The 17,014-nt window shown below is 41.1% G+C and overlaps 2 protein-coding genes across 2 annotated transcripts in view; one reads left to right on the forward strand and one right to left on the reverse strand.

Annotated features, from left to right (window-relative positions):
• Window positions 1-1,934, forward strand: part of LOC311038868 (A-type potassium channel modulatory protein DPP6-like) — a 137,073-nt gene extending 135,139 nt beyond the window's left edge. The window contains exons 24-26 of the mRNA XM_084048487.1: window positions 151-223; window positions 328-401; window positions 1,431-1,934. Of these exons, the coding sequence (XP_083904613.1) occupies window positions 151-223; window positions 328-401; window positions 1,431-1,583 (300 nt within the window). The 3' untranslated portion in view covers window positions 1,584-1,934. The remainder of the gene's footprint in view (window positions 1-150; window positions 224-327; window positions 402-1,430) is intronic.
• A 4,128-nt stretch (window positions 1,935-6,062) lies between these two features.
• LOC311038751 (gamma-glutamyl hydrolase-like) lies at window positions 6,063-15,821 on the reverse strand. The gene is made up of 9 exons (XM_084048344.1): window positions 15,597-15,821; window positions 13,624-13,732; window positions 12,746-12,796; window positions 11,114-11,198; window positions 10,544-10,682; window positions 7,540-7,646; window positions 6,957-7,047; window positions 6,388-6,522; window positions 6,063-6,282 (listed from the first exon to the last, which is right to left on the reverse strand). The coding sequence occupies exons 1-9, from the start codon at window positions 15,733-15,735 to the stop codon at window positions 6,161-6,163; spliced, it is 978 nt and encodes a 325-aa protein (XP_083904470.1). The 5' UTR covers window positions 15,736-15,821; the 3' UTR covers window positions 6,063-6,160.
• Window positions 15,822-17,014: the final 1,193 nt, after the last annotated feature.

Raw genomic sequence — 17,014 nt, forward strand, 5'->3', positions numbered from 1 at the left:
ATCAATGTGTATTTTGTTTCTGTTGTCTGTGACTCCAAACCAAAATTCAATAAAGACTGAACTGAAACTATCATTTGAAATGCCACTGGAGGTCATTTAAAGTAGAACCAAACTCGGCTGATCAGATTCTCTGCTGTAATTACTTCTCAGATGGCAAATTTAGCACACAGAGCGCCACAATTCATGGACAAGAAGTTTCTCATTATTCATCCAACGGCCGATGGTAAGGCGAGACCTTTAGTATTTCGCACAATCACCTAATTTCTCTACAAAACCACCTACGGTATGTTAGTGCCTGTGTGACGTGTTTTGAACTTGTTTCCACAGAAAAAGTCCATTTCCAGCATACAGCAAAATTCATATCTCAGCTTATCAGCGTCAAGGCGAACTACACTTTACAGGTAAGTGGTTTCGCCATAATAACGAGGTACCCAGTTTTTAACATTAATTTAGTTATTCTTCAATGTTTTTTCTAACATTTTGGAGTTCACTGCTATCCTATTGGGATTCCATTGTTAGTCAGAAGAATTACTAGACTAATAATTCCTTCATTCCACATAATGTGATCATAAACCCTTTTCTGTGGAAAACATTTACACAACAGCTAATCCGTTTAAGATATGAGGCAATGCTACATAACGTCTTATTATTCTTTATCATGGACTGATAGTCACACGCATACTTGAACACAAGTTTGTAAAAAGAAGCAATTTTAACTGTGAATAACACAGCCACCCACATACAATATATCGTTGCTGTCGGGCAGAAACCTCCTATCTCCATATTTTAACTTTTTGTGTTTTTTTGTAAATTAACACCCTACTTGATCATACTACAGCCTTTTGCTGTTTTGGAATTAGAATCCTGAAAAGTAACAGTTTTGGACATATGAAATGTAAAAATCCTACACACAGGCATAGAAATGCATGCCTGCCCTCACTGTGTGCAGTGTTGATTTCGTCGACTAAAACCATGACAAAAAATGTTCGTCAACTACCTTTTTTCAATGACAAAAACGAAATAAAAACTAAGCTATGATGACTAAAAGTAATACTAAATATAATGACAATTTCATCAACAAATAAAAGTAGAACTAAAAGACAAGTCATTTCATGTTTGGTTGCGCTCGGGTGTTGCGCTCTGAAAATAGCTGATCTACAAGCTCAGCGCGACGCGTTGTGGGCTTGTAGATCGGCTATTTTCAGCATGCAACCAAGTGTAAAATCAGGCATTACAAGGCCTGCCAAAATACATTGTATTCGACTAAATCAACTGTACATATAGTCGACTAAAATCTTATGATATTTTGTCGACTAAAACTAGACAAAAACTAAAACATTTCAGATGACTAAAATATGACTAAAACTAAATGGAATTTTATTCAAAAAACTAAATTCGGTGTCAAAATCAACACTGACTGTGTGTCTCAGATCTACCCGGACGAAGGTCACTTCATCCACAGCGAGGTCACGCGGCAGCACCTCAGCCAGTCGCTGGTCAACTTCTTCGAGGAGTGCTTCAGGCTACCGGACAAGGTCTTCGAGGAGAGACTGGAAGAGGACGATAACGAGGACGAGGGCTAGCTTTTGCCCTCCGCTGTTCCACCTCTGGCCACGAGGCCGGTCAAGGCCTGGCCCCCCCCCCCCGACCCTCCAGCCCCCCCAAATCCCTGTTACCTCCCTCTGTGTCCAAGCACAACGCCAAGATGTCACCCAACACAGTATATGAAACCTTCTCTGTCCACTCCCAGCCCCCCTCCCATCCTTCACTTTCCTTCGATCTGGACTCCCCTTCGTTCCCCCCCCCATGTCAGCATGCTGAACCTGAGACTGCCTTCTTAAGCAGACACTGGATTCACTCCTGCATTCCCCTTGGGGTTTGTCTCTCTTCTCCTTTCTGCTCTCTCCTGCTCTTGGTTCACAGCGACACGCGGCCGCCAGAAGAGACGGGTGGGGAGCAGCGATGATCCCACCCACCCAACGTGTGTGTTTGTTTTGTTTTTAGAATGCACTAGGGGAGGGGGGCGGTCGATGATCGTTTGAATCGGACAAAGCTCCTCACAGTCACTGGAGAAAGAGAAGCAGAGACAGAGAGTCTTTCAGTCCACAAGGAGAAGAACAACTTTAATAGCACAAACTTGACGGTGTTGTGTAAACACTATGCGCAACACAGTTGGGGGGGGGGGGGGGGGGGTGCGACAAGGAAATGTTGCTCTTTTTAAAGTCGCAACAAACTCTACCTGTTGGACCGTGCTTGTGTCTATTGTTCTTACGGTATGTAAAATAGCACATGAAAAAGAAAAAAAAAAGTTCACTTGGGTTATTATGGATTTATGGATCATCTTGTAGCCTCAACTATGTACAGTATTCAATGGTGTTGACAAAATCAGACAACGGAGAGAGAGAGAGGGAGAAAAAAAAGATGTCACAGGTTGGTTGTTTTTACTGTTCTCCACTCTCTTTCTGAGACTCTTGACCGGGTCATTTCTGCTTCAGTTTTATTAACCCTTCCGTTTCAAGAAAAGGGAAGCATCAACTTGTTTTTGTCACTGTGCCTTACTTTGGGAGTGAGATGTCCTAGCTTTGAGAGCTCCCCATGTGTGAAATAGGTCAAATGGCTTGTCTGATGAAACACAGGTTAACACGCAAGGTTTTAACGGCCAGATTCAGAATGTGGGCAAATTTGTAACATCTCCTAAATGAGTGAATGACAATTCCCCTCGACGGTCTGCCCCCCAACTCCAGCTCGTACTGCTGTTATACCCAATGACATTATGAACCATCATGCCAAAATGTACAGTATCTGCATGCATCATTGTCTATAAGCTACTCATGAATGGTACGTAGGTAAAGGTAATTTATATTCACACTCTACAGGACTACTGCTGTTTTTATGTTGTTGTAAATCCATATGTTACATCTGTGCAGTACTTATGGGGGGGTGCAAGAAGAAGCTAGGAATCAGTGTTATACCCCCAGACATACTGTAATACATTACACATTACATTTATATATAATATATAAATATATTTTGTATATAAAAATCTAATTTATACTTAAGCGTATGACTGTGCCACTCACCGGAAATAGGCTATTTTCGAAGAGCAACGCGGTTGTATTATTAGGCTTAAGGGGAGGGAAGGTGTTGTTTGCTTCACAGTCTTTACATCAAAGGATACATGCAAAGTCTTGGGGCACATGAAAGTTGCGTTTATCATGTAACCCATTAAGACCTGAGGCGATTCTTAAAAATGTTTTCTAAATCCTAACAGTTTTTTGAAAAAATCACACCCAGTGTGAAGAGAGTGGTGCCTTTGAAAGTGTAACTGGTTGCATCGTTGTGTTGCAATCAGCAACAATATGTTGTCACGTGACACGTGACAACATATTGTCACGTGTCACGTGAAGCTTGACCAATCATACGGACGGACATACGGACACACGGACAAAGTCAAATGTAGGAGTGGTTGGCACCACTAAAAAAAAAAAAAAAAAAAATGTTCAAGATTTTTCAAAAATAGCAGATCTACAAGTTCATAGCGCGGCACTCGGTGCCGCGCTATGAGCTTGTATATCTGCTATTTTTGAATAGCCAAAGAAATCTTAAGTGACACGGATGTGTTCCCGGTCTTAATGGGTTCATTTATCTTTATTTTGGGTGCTCATTTGTGTATGGTTTTCAGTGCATGATAAAAACAATGATTTGCCTCTCAGTCAGCGCTGTCTTCAGTAGCATTATTTTCCCCCCCCACCACATTGTAATTTTGACATCCTGAATGTTCCTTAATGGACTGCATAAATTACGTTCCCAGTAGTATTGTGATTGAGATCCCAGTCTCGTCAGCTTGATGTGTAAATGTAAAACTCCAATATCATTTTATTATAAAGAAAATATCTTGAGTGTTATTTGTGCATAAAAAGCATTTTGGAACTTACATTTTGACTATTCATTTCTGGTTGTCCTGTTGCGATCCGTGAACTCAGTGGAAAGTGGCTTTTTTTTAAAGGAGAAACCTTGATTTGAGGTTGTTAAGTCATGATAATAGTGGTCCGGGACCCCCAGTTCATAATGAGCGAAGTTCTCCATTTCGGGGACCCCCCAAGCCGCAGCTCAGAACGGCCGTCTTTAGATCTTGGCTAAATCCGCTTATTTCTGTCGCTCAAAAATAGCTTTTTCTTGTATATATCTGTGTGTGGTCCGTCTGATGTCGGTGCTATGCTATTGGTACACGGGCACCGCCAATACTGTTTACAGATCTGATTTACTGAAATCATGTTTGAAATCTCGTCTCGCGGTACTTCCACCCTCCGGTCTCCAGAATGGTTTGGGGGGGTCCCCGAAATGGAGAACTTGGCTCTTTATGAACTGGGGGTCCTGGACCACTATTATCATGACTTAACAACCTCAAATGAAGGTAGGAAAATGCCTAGGGCAAGATTCTACAGTACTTTAACCCATTGATACCTGGAACGCATCTGTGTCACTATAGATTTCTTTGGCTATTCAAAAATAGCAGATATACAAGCTCGAGCTTGTAGATCTGTTATTTTTGAAAAATATTGAAAGCATTTTTTAAAGATTTTTTTCAAAAAACTGTTAGAATTTAGAATCGCCTCAGGTCTTAATGGGTTAAAGAGCAGTGCCAGCGAATGTAGGAGGACTTTTTCACTGAGCTCTTGAATGACATTGTTATCCAAATCATAGAAGAGCGACGGTCATGGTAGAACGCAGCATGAAGGTAAATAACAATAAAACCAAGTTCATCCTCACCTTTTTTTCTGGATGATTTTTTTTTCCTTTTATTTTTTTGGTAATTGTGTGTAATTTTAACAGGTGGAAGACTAAAGATGGGGAATTCAAGTTAAACAAAACATTCTATTGTTTAATGTTTATTAATACATTTCTATATTGTGGATAGCTCAGGCCATACCAAAATTACTTTAACCACTTAAGCCCTATTTTACTCTTTGTCGTATTGTGTTGTCTTGTGGCGAAAACAGCCAATCTACAAGCTCACGACACATCATGATGCAACGTTGTGAGCTTGTAAATCTGCTATTATCATTATCGCCAGGTTGAAAGTGGCACTGCAATGTGCAAATGTTTTTCGGGCTTGACAAGACAGCTGTAATGCCGAACAACGGTCCACAAAGCAGGCTTCTTCCTTGTCTCACGCTTTGTTCATCCTTGAGTTGCAATACTTTTTAATTGAATTAGTTTAATTGAAGTCCCTGTGGTGTTGACACATAGTGGTATGTGAGGGCACCAAATGCATAAACAACCTTTAAAGGTGTAGTGAAATGAAAAATATGTTTTTCACACTTTTAGAGCATATCCGTGGTCATCATATGGGCATACCTAACAATAGATGCCAAAAAAAATGAAAAAAAAACATTTTTGTGTATTTTTACATCTAAAGTCCCTAAAAAGCCAATCTTAATTACTTCCTGTAAACGAAAACGTGCTGCGTGATGACATAACTCGACCTTCGTGAATATAAATGAATCTTGATTACATGCACCTGTTTGATTCCCATAGCTGCACGTTCTTCAAACACAGCTGATTTTAATTACAGAGATACTCCGTTTTGAATCTCATTGAAGATGAGTGTATTACTCATTTTAAACTTCATCTGCACACTAAAATATGTATCTGAAAACATTATAGGTTAGAAATAAGCCAGGTAGTAGCAAACGCGCTTCACTGGCCGTCTCTCTCTCACTTGTAAACAAACACTAGCCGTGTTGCCCACGGCTGAAGTGATTGAGATCCAACGTCCCATGGCCTGAAGGGATGGGACCTTCTGATTGGATTAGAGTCGTTGAACCGACGTTTCAGGCTGAACCTTCAAAATAAAATGCCCGAAAATGTCACTTCAGTGCGTCTTTAAAGAGTAACTTCACCCTGAGACCCATTAAGCATTGCACTGACTGGCCTCTACAAGTTCAAACTTTCAACTACATTGCACATCCCAAGTATGATGTAATAGTACCTTTTTTCCTTGGAGCCCCCCCTTACATCTGGCTCAAGCCCCCCCCCCCCACACACCTTACATCTGGCTCAAAACGTTTGTGCAATCATTTGCAATAAAATAAGGCAGCATATAAATAATCGCATTCAGAAGTGTCATTGAAGTGAGATGGAAATGTCCAAAACAACATCAGAAGTAATAGAGTTGCTCAAACGAGGACTTGTTGATTCCAGTGTAGACGGGATTGAAGTTGTAAATCAGTACTCTCTTCTCCTCCTCCTGACTGGCAAATCGATGAAAACTCTTCCGGGCTGTTGAGCGAGGAAACGATGCCAAGTTTAGAGGACGGAATTATTGCATGGCTTTATTCACTGATTCATGAGTATGTACTGTATGAGCAGACTGTATGTTCAAACCTTCGTTGACAAAGAAGTCGGCCATGTAGAACGTGGTTTTGATTGCGGATGGAGAGTGAGGGATGACAGGATTGGTCCATTCAAATGCGTTCTTTTCTGGGTGCCACTGGGTGGCGTAGATTGGTAAGTCGTATGCTGCCCGAGAGGTAAGGAGAGAGATACAACAGAGTACAACATCCATGATCTGTGTCGAGTCTCTTTAGCTACAGTGCTTTACACTCGGATAAACTGACATTTCTAGGGCAAGGGTTCCCAAACGTTTCAGGCCGTAGATTTTGGAGGGTCGCGACCCTCCAAAATCATATTTGTAACTTTAGAAAAGTGCAGATAACCTGCATACACTCATACTGTATTTTGTTTGTTTACTGTTGAGTGAGAAAACAATGGACCCACCAAAATAATTTGGGGACCCCCAGTTTTGGAACCACTGTTCTAGGGTGAAGAATGACGGGCCAAGCCAGAGCAGAGCGAATTACATCATGCAGCTACTCAATCAAAACTGTAGGTCAGTGTCTGTCTATCTACGTATATGCTGTATATTTGTGAAATAAGAAAAAAAACAGTTTTACCTTCCATTGTTGACACAAACTCGAGTTTCCCGTCCGTATTTGTGGTCAGAATTCTGTAAAACTCCTTCAGTTCTTGGTTGCTATTGAAACTCTGGAATGACAAAGGAATAATTTAACTGCAATTGTTGAGTAGGTGTCACCTAGACACCTCATTTCATCCCATATAAACCAATCTGACATTATAAAATATGCGTTAAATTGCCATCTAAACATTGATCACAAGTATCATTGCCACTTTGTACATCTTAAGATGCTTAGCTGACATTCTTATTCAGACTCACCTTCAAGTGCCACTATGGAATAGTCTTTGATTCCTATTTCAACAACATTAACAGACCACCAATAAGGAGTAGAAGTGTTGTTTAGACTAGAGCAATGGTGCCACTATGACCAGCTCAGTTATTAAAGATGTACGTAATTAATCCCTGAACTCTGCTATCATACGGAAGGTGGCAATTAGAGAATGTTATATTTATTTCCCCCTTGGCTTGTGTACAGTGTAGTGGCTCAACCAATGGTAAAGGTAAACTTCTTTAAATGGCTTTTATGGGACAAACTACAGGATAACTAGTGAGTGTTGTACCTCCACTGAAAGGCTCCACATGTGTGAGTTCTCTGTTAACGGCTCAGAAGCTAAAGCTTGCAAAAGGTCTGCTGGGAAGCCTTTAAACATCTTGCCTTGCTTGGAGTCTGGGAATGAGACAAGGCAATATACAGTAAGGTCATTACTACAATATCGAATCTCTTTTTTTTCCTACAGAATCAGAATCTCTTTGTCATTGTACTAGACCAGTGGTTCCCAAACTTTTTAGCTCCAGACCCAAAAGAGAAATTAAGACGTTTGCCCGGGAGCCAAACTAGTGAAAATGGCAGATCTACAGAGCAATAACAGCTCTGGGATAAAAGCTAGTTTGTTTTTGCTTTGCTTTTTATGGCCTCCCTGAGGGCAGCAGTTCAAACAGGTAGCGACCTGGGTGGGATGAATCCCTGAGGATGCCTTTTGCTCTTCTGAAACTATGTTTCTTGTAGAGGTTCCCCCAGAGATGGAAGAGGGCATGCAGGTATTCTCTGAGCTGTGTTTATGACACCCTTCTTTTTTCCCCTTTTCTCTCTGCCACCGTGCAGCTGGCAAACCACAGGGAAATGTCGTAACTCAGCACTGATTCAAATGGGTCTACTGCCTGTGTGTGTGTGTGTGTGTGTGTGTGTGTGTGTGTCCGTCCAGGGCTAATCAAGACACCGGCTTCGAATGCTATCAATGCATTGAATGGGAGATTTTCACGTTTTATCAGACCATTGAATGGGCGAGTAGGCGACGAGAAGGCGATATACTGACCTACCCGCGATTTATTAGACCATTCATTGGGTGTAATCAGGAGCTACTGACCTACTCAGAGGCGGAGCAGTCCCCACAACATGATTTACGATTCTGTGCCTATCGGTACTGTTGAGAAAAAGTGTATAAAAGTATAGTTTTATTTTATCAAAAAGCATAAACCTGACTTGTTAAAATGTATGGGGGTGGATAACATGTGCACAAGTTCATAGGGCTAGAGGAAAAGTACGGAGACATTATTACACAACAGGTATAGAATGTATAGAATAAATAGAACTGATGAAAGATGATGAATGTGAGGCTTGACTGCAATTAAAGAGGGCGGTAAGCTTACAGTAAATGTAAGCTCTTCGTGTGCCCTGCACCCAACAGTAAATGTTTGAACAAGCCTGCTTTAAGTGTTTAATAAATATGCACAGCTGCATATTTATTAAACACTTATTAAGCAGGCTTGCTCAAACATTTACTGTCAGGTACCTGCGATGGGTATTTGAACAGCTTTCAACTGTATAAACTGTATAACTATACAAGAGATTTGTACCATGACCTAAAAATAATTGTCATATGGAAAGTCCGCAAAACACAATAACAAGTGTCAGACAGGATACCGTATGTCTGCAAAAAAATTGTTGATAGAGAGAACAAAGAAAGGTTAAAAATAATTGATGGGCTGAAATTAACACTCAACTCAATGGTCTGATAAATCGCGGGTAGGTCAGTATGTCGCCTACTTCGCCCATTCGATGGTCTGATAAAAGGTGATAATGTCCCATTCAATGCGTTGATAGCATCCGAATGGGGTGATCGGATCGGGCTGAAACTTCGCCCAAATATGGAGTCAATGTCATAGATATGTCGACATAATTGGTGACTTGACGTCACACCCCGTTTTGTTTTCATATGAATGAAAACTATTACAATGACATCAATGCGTCACCCAGCAGTCTAATGAACAGCTCAGTCCTGCAAGGGAAATAATATCGTTGCTGTCGGGCAGAAACCTCTTATCTCCATATTTGAACAGTTTGTGTTTTTTATTTGTAAATGAACCCCCTACTTGATCATACTACAGTGTCACATAAAAGCATCAAAAGTAGCAGATCTACAAGCTCCAAATGTGGCGTGAAGCAACACGTTTCGAGCTTGTAGATCTGCTAATTTTGCAATTGTTGAATTTGAACCCTGAAAAGTAACAGTTTTGGTCGTATGAGGTTTCGAAATATATTTTCAAAGCAGCGGTTCAAAGATGTGGCGAAGTGAACAAGTTGACAATTTCACAATGGATACATTTGTAGTAAATGGAGGATTATATCATCTCTGAACCAACCCTCTCCCCGGCCTTAATCCATTAAGATCGGGAAAGCATCTGTGTCATTTTCAGATTTCTTTGGCTATACATAAATAGCAGATATACAAGCTCATAGCATGGCGCTCAGTGCCGCGCTATGAGCTTGTATATCTGCTTTTTTTTAAATCGTGAACATTTTTGCAAATCTTTGAATATGTATGTTTTAAAGTGACCGTTTCTAACTCCAAACTTTGCTTCTGGGGGGGTCCCATTCTGGGACACAATATTTTGAGATGGGGGTTCTGTGGCCAAATACATATACATGAAAAAGTTTGAGAACCACTGATATAGTAAAAGTTTTTCTATTGATTAGTCACCACATGGATAGACTGAGAGAACGAGAGCAATCCATGGTCTCGAAGGGCGGATCCAAACCCAGGCGCCCGGAGCAGGCGCGTCCTCCGATTGCTTCACCAATCTATGTCCCCGCCTCCCCCCCCCCCCCCCCCCCCGGTCTGTGCACGGAGCAGGCTGACGTCACCAAATTTAGAGCGACGCCCCTCTGCACTCTGGTTGGTTAGGAGTTAACAAGGTCCTAAGACCATCGTTCCTGCACCGTTCGCCCAGACGTTTTTCTTTTGAAACAAAAAAAAAGGCTGGGTTTCCGAGGCTACCACATGGAGGACTTGAATGGACTTCAATTCATGGATATTTTTTAGTTTTTGTCGCATTCCTTAGCCAATAATTTGATGACAAGCGGACCGGTAGGCAGCGATTCCGGCAGGAGACACAAAGGAGACTCTTTGTGTCTCCTAACGGAACCGCTGCTGGTCATCAAATTATTGGCTTAGGAATGCGACAAAAAACAAAAAATATCCATGAATTCAAGTCTCCATGGGGGTGACTAATCGATTTTAAAAAAGTCATTTTGGGGGTGAACTATCCTTTTAATGTATTAAATACCTGGAGTGAAAGTGAGTGGTAAGGCGACCCCACTTGTGTTGGTGTGTGAGAGAAGTAGTTTCCCACTGGTTAAGTAAGTCAGTTCCTCAAATCCAAGACACGTGCCCCACACAGGGAAGTAGTCACCTCTGGAGTTGGCCTGAAACATATCATTGGATTTTATTTATTATTGTCACATGAATGAGGCTATAGCTACAGCAAAAGTGAGGTCCGAGGACCCCCAGAAACATTTGTTTATAAAGCATCACAATTATTTTAACCACTTATATTAATTTTATATGTTGTATAGTATTCATATACTTGAAAAGGGCCGAAAGGGTCGAAACGTCGTATCTGCTGTTTGTTTAATAAACCTTGGAGCATTAAAGTGAGTTGCGAGCCCTATTTTTGTTTCTATATTACTTTTGTTCATACAGTTAAAGCTCAGCACCAAAGAACGGAGGATGTGCTTATTTGTTTTTCTGAGTTCATAAAAAAAAACACCAGTTCACATCGACATCAAATACATTAAGCTACAGCTTTTGAAATAACAAAGAAAATTATGATTAGAATTGTGCTTTGTACTCGTACCTCTAAGGCTAGATCATAAAATACTTTTGCAGCCCTCTGATAACCAGAGGAGATAAGACTGGCACCCCCCCCTGGGTAGAGGATTCTGTGGGAAGACAAACAAAATGCATCAACATGGGATATATATTTTCAAGATGACAACATGACGCAAGTAGCTTGAAAATCTGTTATTTTTGTCGTGCGACACCGTTGTGCAACGAGGTATAGATTAGGCTTAAGAGTTATATGTGGATTTCATGTCCATCGGCTGAAATACATTGTCTGGACTCTGGAGTCACGTTGATAATTTACAAAAATATGACAATGCCATTTTGTAAGAGTAGCCACTTTTTTAAATGGGGAATATTTCAGGCTGCACTTTAATTGTGAAAGCTATAAAGTTCCCATATGCTGTATAGTACTTTGTATCATGTCACATGATAAAAACTCATAAAATACATACTGTACGTAACGTATCATACAAAAAGTGTGAGTTTGGTTAAATTTAAAGGGATTCTAGGCAACATTAAGCCTAAATTTAAAAAAAGAAATATATATATATATATGATATATATATATATATTTAGCATTTTTCCCCCTCTATCAGCCACAATATAATGATGCTGGGGTGTTTTCCTGCATTGAAACACAGTCATCTTTTTGAAATCCGTATTTTCCCTTCTGTTTATGTTTGTCCGGGTCGTAAATTAACGCACGCATGTGCGCGTCCGTGCGAACTTTTTACTTTCGGTTTTAAAACTCTTTCAAACTTCGTTTTTGAGGCACAGAATTTACTTTTAAGATAGCGTTTGGATAGAATTTAGTTGTTTAACTTCATATATGTGGTCAATTTATCATGAAAGAGCCTATTTAAAAATAAAAATTCAGAGAACCAGCAGGGGCAGGCAGTTCCGCGAATTATATCCGAATAAAGCAACCTATTTTCGGCATGGCCCCATCAGAAGTCCCTTTAGCTCTATGGAAGTCCCTCCTGCGTCACCCCCTGGTGGTCGGGGAAACTAACTGCTGGAGGCGCGGTGTTTGTTTATCTCTGACTCGCCGTCAATGCCTTTAAGAATGCATGACATAAAATGTGAAAATGTGACAGTTATCACATAGAAAAGTGGTGTGTGCATGTGTGTGTGCGCACATGCAAAACAAACTTAATGTCCCCACAAGTATAGTAGAATTTGACAAAGAGACGTTGTGATCATTTTCCTGGTCCTCACAAGAGAAATGGTGGATTTATGGATAAAAAGATTTTTAGAGATAGATTTTGCAATTAGTTTTAGGGGTTGGGGTTAGATCTATGCCTGATTCATACTTAGTTGCACGCTGGTGTAGTGCACCGAAAAATATCAGATCTACAAGCTCACAATGCGTCGCACTGCGACGCATTGTGAGCTTGTAGATCTGACATTTTTAGACTTTAGGTTACGGTTACAAATGGCAAAATAATTATAACAATGTTGTTCATGAAACTGCTGTCCTAAAATGTTGATGTTTAGAATAAGTATAGCAAAACAAACGTGTGTGTGTGTGTGTGTGTGTGTGTGTGTGTGTGTGTGTGTGTGTGTGTGTGTGTGTGTGTGTGTGTGTGTGTGTGTGTGTGTGTGTGTGTGTGTGTGTGTGAGTGAGAGAGAGGGAGATTACCCATTGAGGGAGTTGAAGAGAATCTTGTACTCCTCCATTGTCTGGTTCACCCTGTGAATGAAACAGGAGTCTTATCAAAGGTTAAGGAAGATAACATGGTTGTGTAACATTTTGGCATAAGGACAGTGAAGGTGTCAAGTCAACCAGTCCTATTACATGATTATGTAAAATGCCTTTAGCAAACAGTCCTGTCACAATAGTGTCAGAATGTCACTAATATTTTGTATAGATATTTGTATATTGTGTGTGTGCGTGTGCGTGTGCGCGTGCGTCCGTGCGTGCGTGCGTGCGTGTGTGCGCGCGCGCGCACGCACAGTGGTGTAGTCCCGTTTTTTGCAGAGCGTAGTCTGAGATTCCCTCAAACACACGTGCACATACGCATACGTGCGGTCACCAAATGAAATATCCTCTTCTTAAATAATATAATATTAATTATTAACCCACAATACACATTTTATTCTCTATATAATATTACACTATTATTAATAATAATAATACTACATGCATCCCCACATGACAGAGCATTCAGTGAGACTGGGAATAATTACACCCTAACTCAACCATTTTAGGAGCTGCTTTTAGCCAAAGATGTTTGGCCTCTCTTGCCCCTAGACAACGTGTGTGTGTGTGTGTGTGTGTGTGTGTGTGTGTGTGTGTGTGTGTGTGTGTGTGTGTGTGTGTGTGTGTGTGTGTGTGTGTGTGTGTGTGTGTGTGTGTGTGTGTGTGTGTGTGTGTGTGTGTGTGTGTGTGTTTATAAAGATCATGCACGCACTGCATGGAAATATTTAGGCCTACTCAATTGTTGTTTTTGTTTTTCATGTCTAACATTAAGCACAATAACAAATCCCAACAAAAACACAAGGAGACGAAAAGCTTACATTATCGGGACAACTCTTGCTCCAGCTGATTCCAGGAACTTGACATAGGAGGCAGCTATATAAGCTGTCCTGTTTAGCTGTGGGGTACGGAGCTCCTGAGCCAGTATGCCTCCAGAAACCACACAAAGTAAACAGTAGTCAGTGGTGTAAAGTAACATTTACAGATTTACTCAAGTACTGTACTTAAGTACAATGTTTAGGTATCTTTTACTTTACTGGAGTATTTCCCATTTTCAATATTTTTTACTTCTCCACTACATCTCAGAGGTAAAATATCGTACTTTTACTCCACTACAATTATTTGAAATCTTTAGTTATTAGTTACTTCATATATTTTGATTATTATTACAATACATAAATTAACCACAGCCCTATATACATTTCAGCCATTTGAAAAAAGCGATCTACAAACTCACAATGTGTCGCGATGTGACTCCTTGGGAGCTTGTAGATCTGCTATTTTCAAAAGATTGTTAAAAATGTTTTGCCAGCAAGTTTGCCACTCCTGCAAACTTTCGTTGTCAATCTTAGCCAATCAGGATGGAATATGAAAAATCAAACAGATTCGACTTGATCACATGACTAGAGATCATGTGTACCGATTTGCGTGATTTTTTGATAAAATCTGAAGGAGTAGTATCCAATAAATTGTTTTACATAAGTAGGCCTCCTGGTGGCGCTATAAAATGTAGATGTGAAAAATGCAGGGCAAATGTTTTCCGCAGATCAGTGCAGTTATGGGTAAAAACACAAATCTTCCTGTTACAGTCCCACCATGAGGCTGAATTGATTTTTTAAGTGGCATTTCTTTCTCGGCCTAGTGCAAATGTGCGTGCAAAATTTCACAGAAATTGCACACTGCGTTCATGATTTGAGGCATTTTGTTCAAGGCGGAGCACTCCAGGGGGCACGGTGGCGCAGTCGGTAGCGTAGTCGCCTCACAGCTAGAAGGTCCTGGGTTCGATTCGTGCCGGGGACGCTGTGGGCGCTTGGGGCGTGTCTTCTCCTCCGCGTCATCAGCGCCCATACCCTAGGTGGGGTTGGCGAAAGGGCCTACTCTGTGTGGAGTTTGCATGTTCTCCCCGTGTCTCTCAGGGTAGTTAATACCCTCACAAAAACATGCAGTAATCCTGGTCGCTATACCGCCTCCCCCCTGACAGCCGGGGCGCCTGATGAAGGAGAAGGGAACTGGTTGGAATAACGTGTTCCTTCCACGCGCTACGTCCAACCAGGGAAACTCCCCCCGGTCAGGTGACAAGAAGGTCAGTTGGCTCTCATGCATTGAAGGAGGCATGAGCTCGGCCCTGACCTCCCTAGGCTGGTGAGGGGAGTGTAGCGCCCAGGATCACTTAGAAATTGTCACCGGGTGAAAAAATAAGGGTTACAAAATCGCGGGATAAAAATTATAGTTTAAAAAAAAGACGGAGCACACAAACTTTGGAAGCCATTAGCCAATCAGGATGGAATATGAAAAAGCTGAAAGACCAGTTTTGTTTAATGATTATAGAGTTAATGTCTGTGTACCGATAGGGCGCTTTCGGATATATGCCCTGAGCGCGGTTTTCCCTCTTATCACACAAAGATTTGGCGGACCCACTGTAGTAACTCTGAGGACCCCTAGGGGTCCCGGACCCTCTGTTGAAGACCGGGGTGCATATCCGAACGCGCCCATGCAGTCTCGTCCATGCCTTTCGGCCTGGCGGAGACGATAAAAAGTCACGTAAACTATTTATTATCATTTCAAACTCTTGTGTTCAGAGACTTTTCTGTAACTTAATCTAAATCAAATGATTAAAATCACTATGAAATCAAGTGTGGCAGATCCTGTCACTTAATTCCTTGTTTTTTGCCTGGAGACATTATTGATAAAAAATAAAATAAACAATAAAATAAAAACGAAAGTTAGGCTTATTGCGACCAGCTCAAAAACTACCATGTTAGTTAATTATTATTATTACTGTAACCTTACTTACCAACGATCGGCGCGTCGTTTCTCTTCGCCTTTGACGAATGAATAGGTACAGATGAGAGGATGATGGAAAATAGTAAGACAAACATGGTGAAATACACTAAAACGTGCATAGAGGGACAACACCGCGGCTGTGAGCCCATCACACAACTAAAAACTATTTATCCCGATGTGTCACGTCTACATAAATAACTTAATAACTTATAAATACTAAGCACAGTAGAATAGTGTTGCTGCAGAATCTATGCCTGGTGGCCATTAGTGTTGCCAGGTTTTGTGAGAGAAACACGCAACCAAGCCCAAAAGAAGCGACTACCGTATGTACCTACATGAGCCCAACATACATTGGCTTTTTGAAAATAGCCGATCTACAAGCTCACAGCACGTCGATCTTGTAGTTGTTATTACGTTTTTTGTTTAATCTTGAAGAAAATGTGAAAAATGTGGAATCTTTTTGAGCTATTTTCAACGACACAAATCTTGTGTGTGGGTCCGTACGGTCATTGGGGCCAACGAGGCCATGGCCCGGTCTGTAAAACCCTGCTCCGCCAGGGGGGGGGGGGGGGGGGGAACAAAAAATCAACATAACAACATTAGCAGCCCCCCTCATCCTATTCTGTTGTTGTAGCCATTGCTGCCATTAAAAACCGGTTTCCCCGTCAACCCGGTTCTACTGCCAGGTAGAGGGCCGAGATGTTTGAGAACCACTGCTTTAAACAACATTGCACAGCAAGCCCAAATAAGCAACTATAAGCCCAAAGTCGCTTATAATAAGCAGACATGGCAACCCTGGTGGTCACACGCTAGGGGTTGTATATGTAATAACGTAAACACAACATGGCCGTTCCCATTCAAAAGGGGGGGTTCCTTCCCTTTTCTCTCACATCTAAAAACTAAACCTATAAAATACATTTCATTGTTGACTTCCCTATTATAATGATGTGAGATCTGATTAGATAAGTCATGTTACGTCAACACATTCATATGTTAAGTTTATAAGTTTATATGAGTTTGTTTAAGAACGCCCCCCCCCCCCTTCATATTATGGTTCCTTCCACAATTTCATTAGTCACCGGCAAAAGTTTAATCTGAAACACAATTTTATACAATATAAAGGGGGTCCCTGCTTCATCTCTCTCTCAGCTAGGGGGTCCTTGGCCTGAAAACGTTGAAGACCCCTGATATAGCCTATAAAAACTGGTCCAACATTGGCCAAATTGTCAAATAATATACGAAAGAGGCAAAACTTGTGAAAATAGCCGATCTACAAGCTCACAGCTTGTCGATCTGCTCATTTCACAATATCTATCTGTGGATCCTATAATTCCAAGTGCTTATCAGGGTGAGGGGTCACAGACATTGGTATCAAGAAGACTCACCTCAAAACCAACTCACCTCAGAGGTAGGAATACTCACCTCGGA

Source organism: Gymnoscopelus microlampas (assembly GCF_963454915.1).
Source record: "Gymnoscopelus microlampas genome assembly, chromosome: 22".
Classification (NCBI taxonomy): domain Eukaryota; kingdom Metazoa; phylum Chordata; class Actinopteri; order Myctophiformes; family Myctophidae; genus Gymnoscopelus; species Gymnoscopelus microlampas.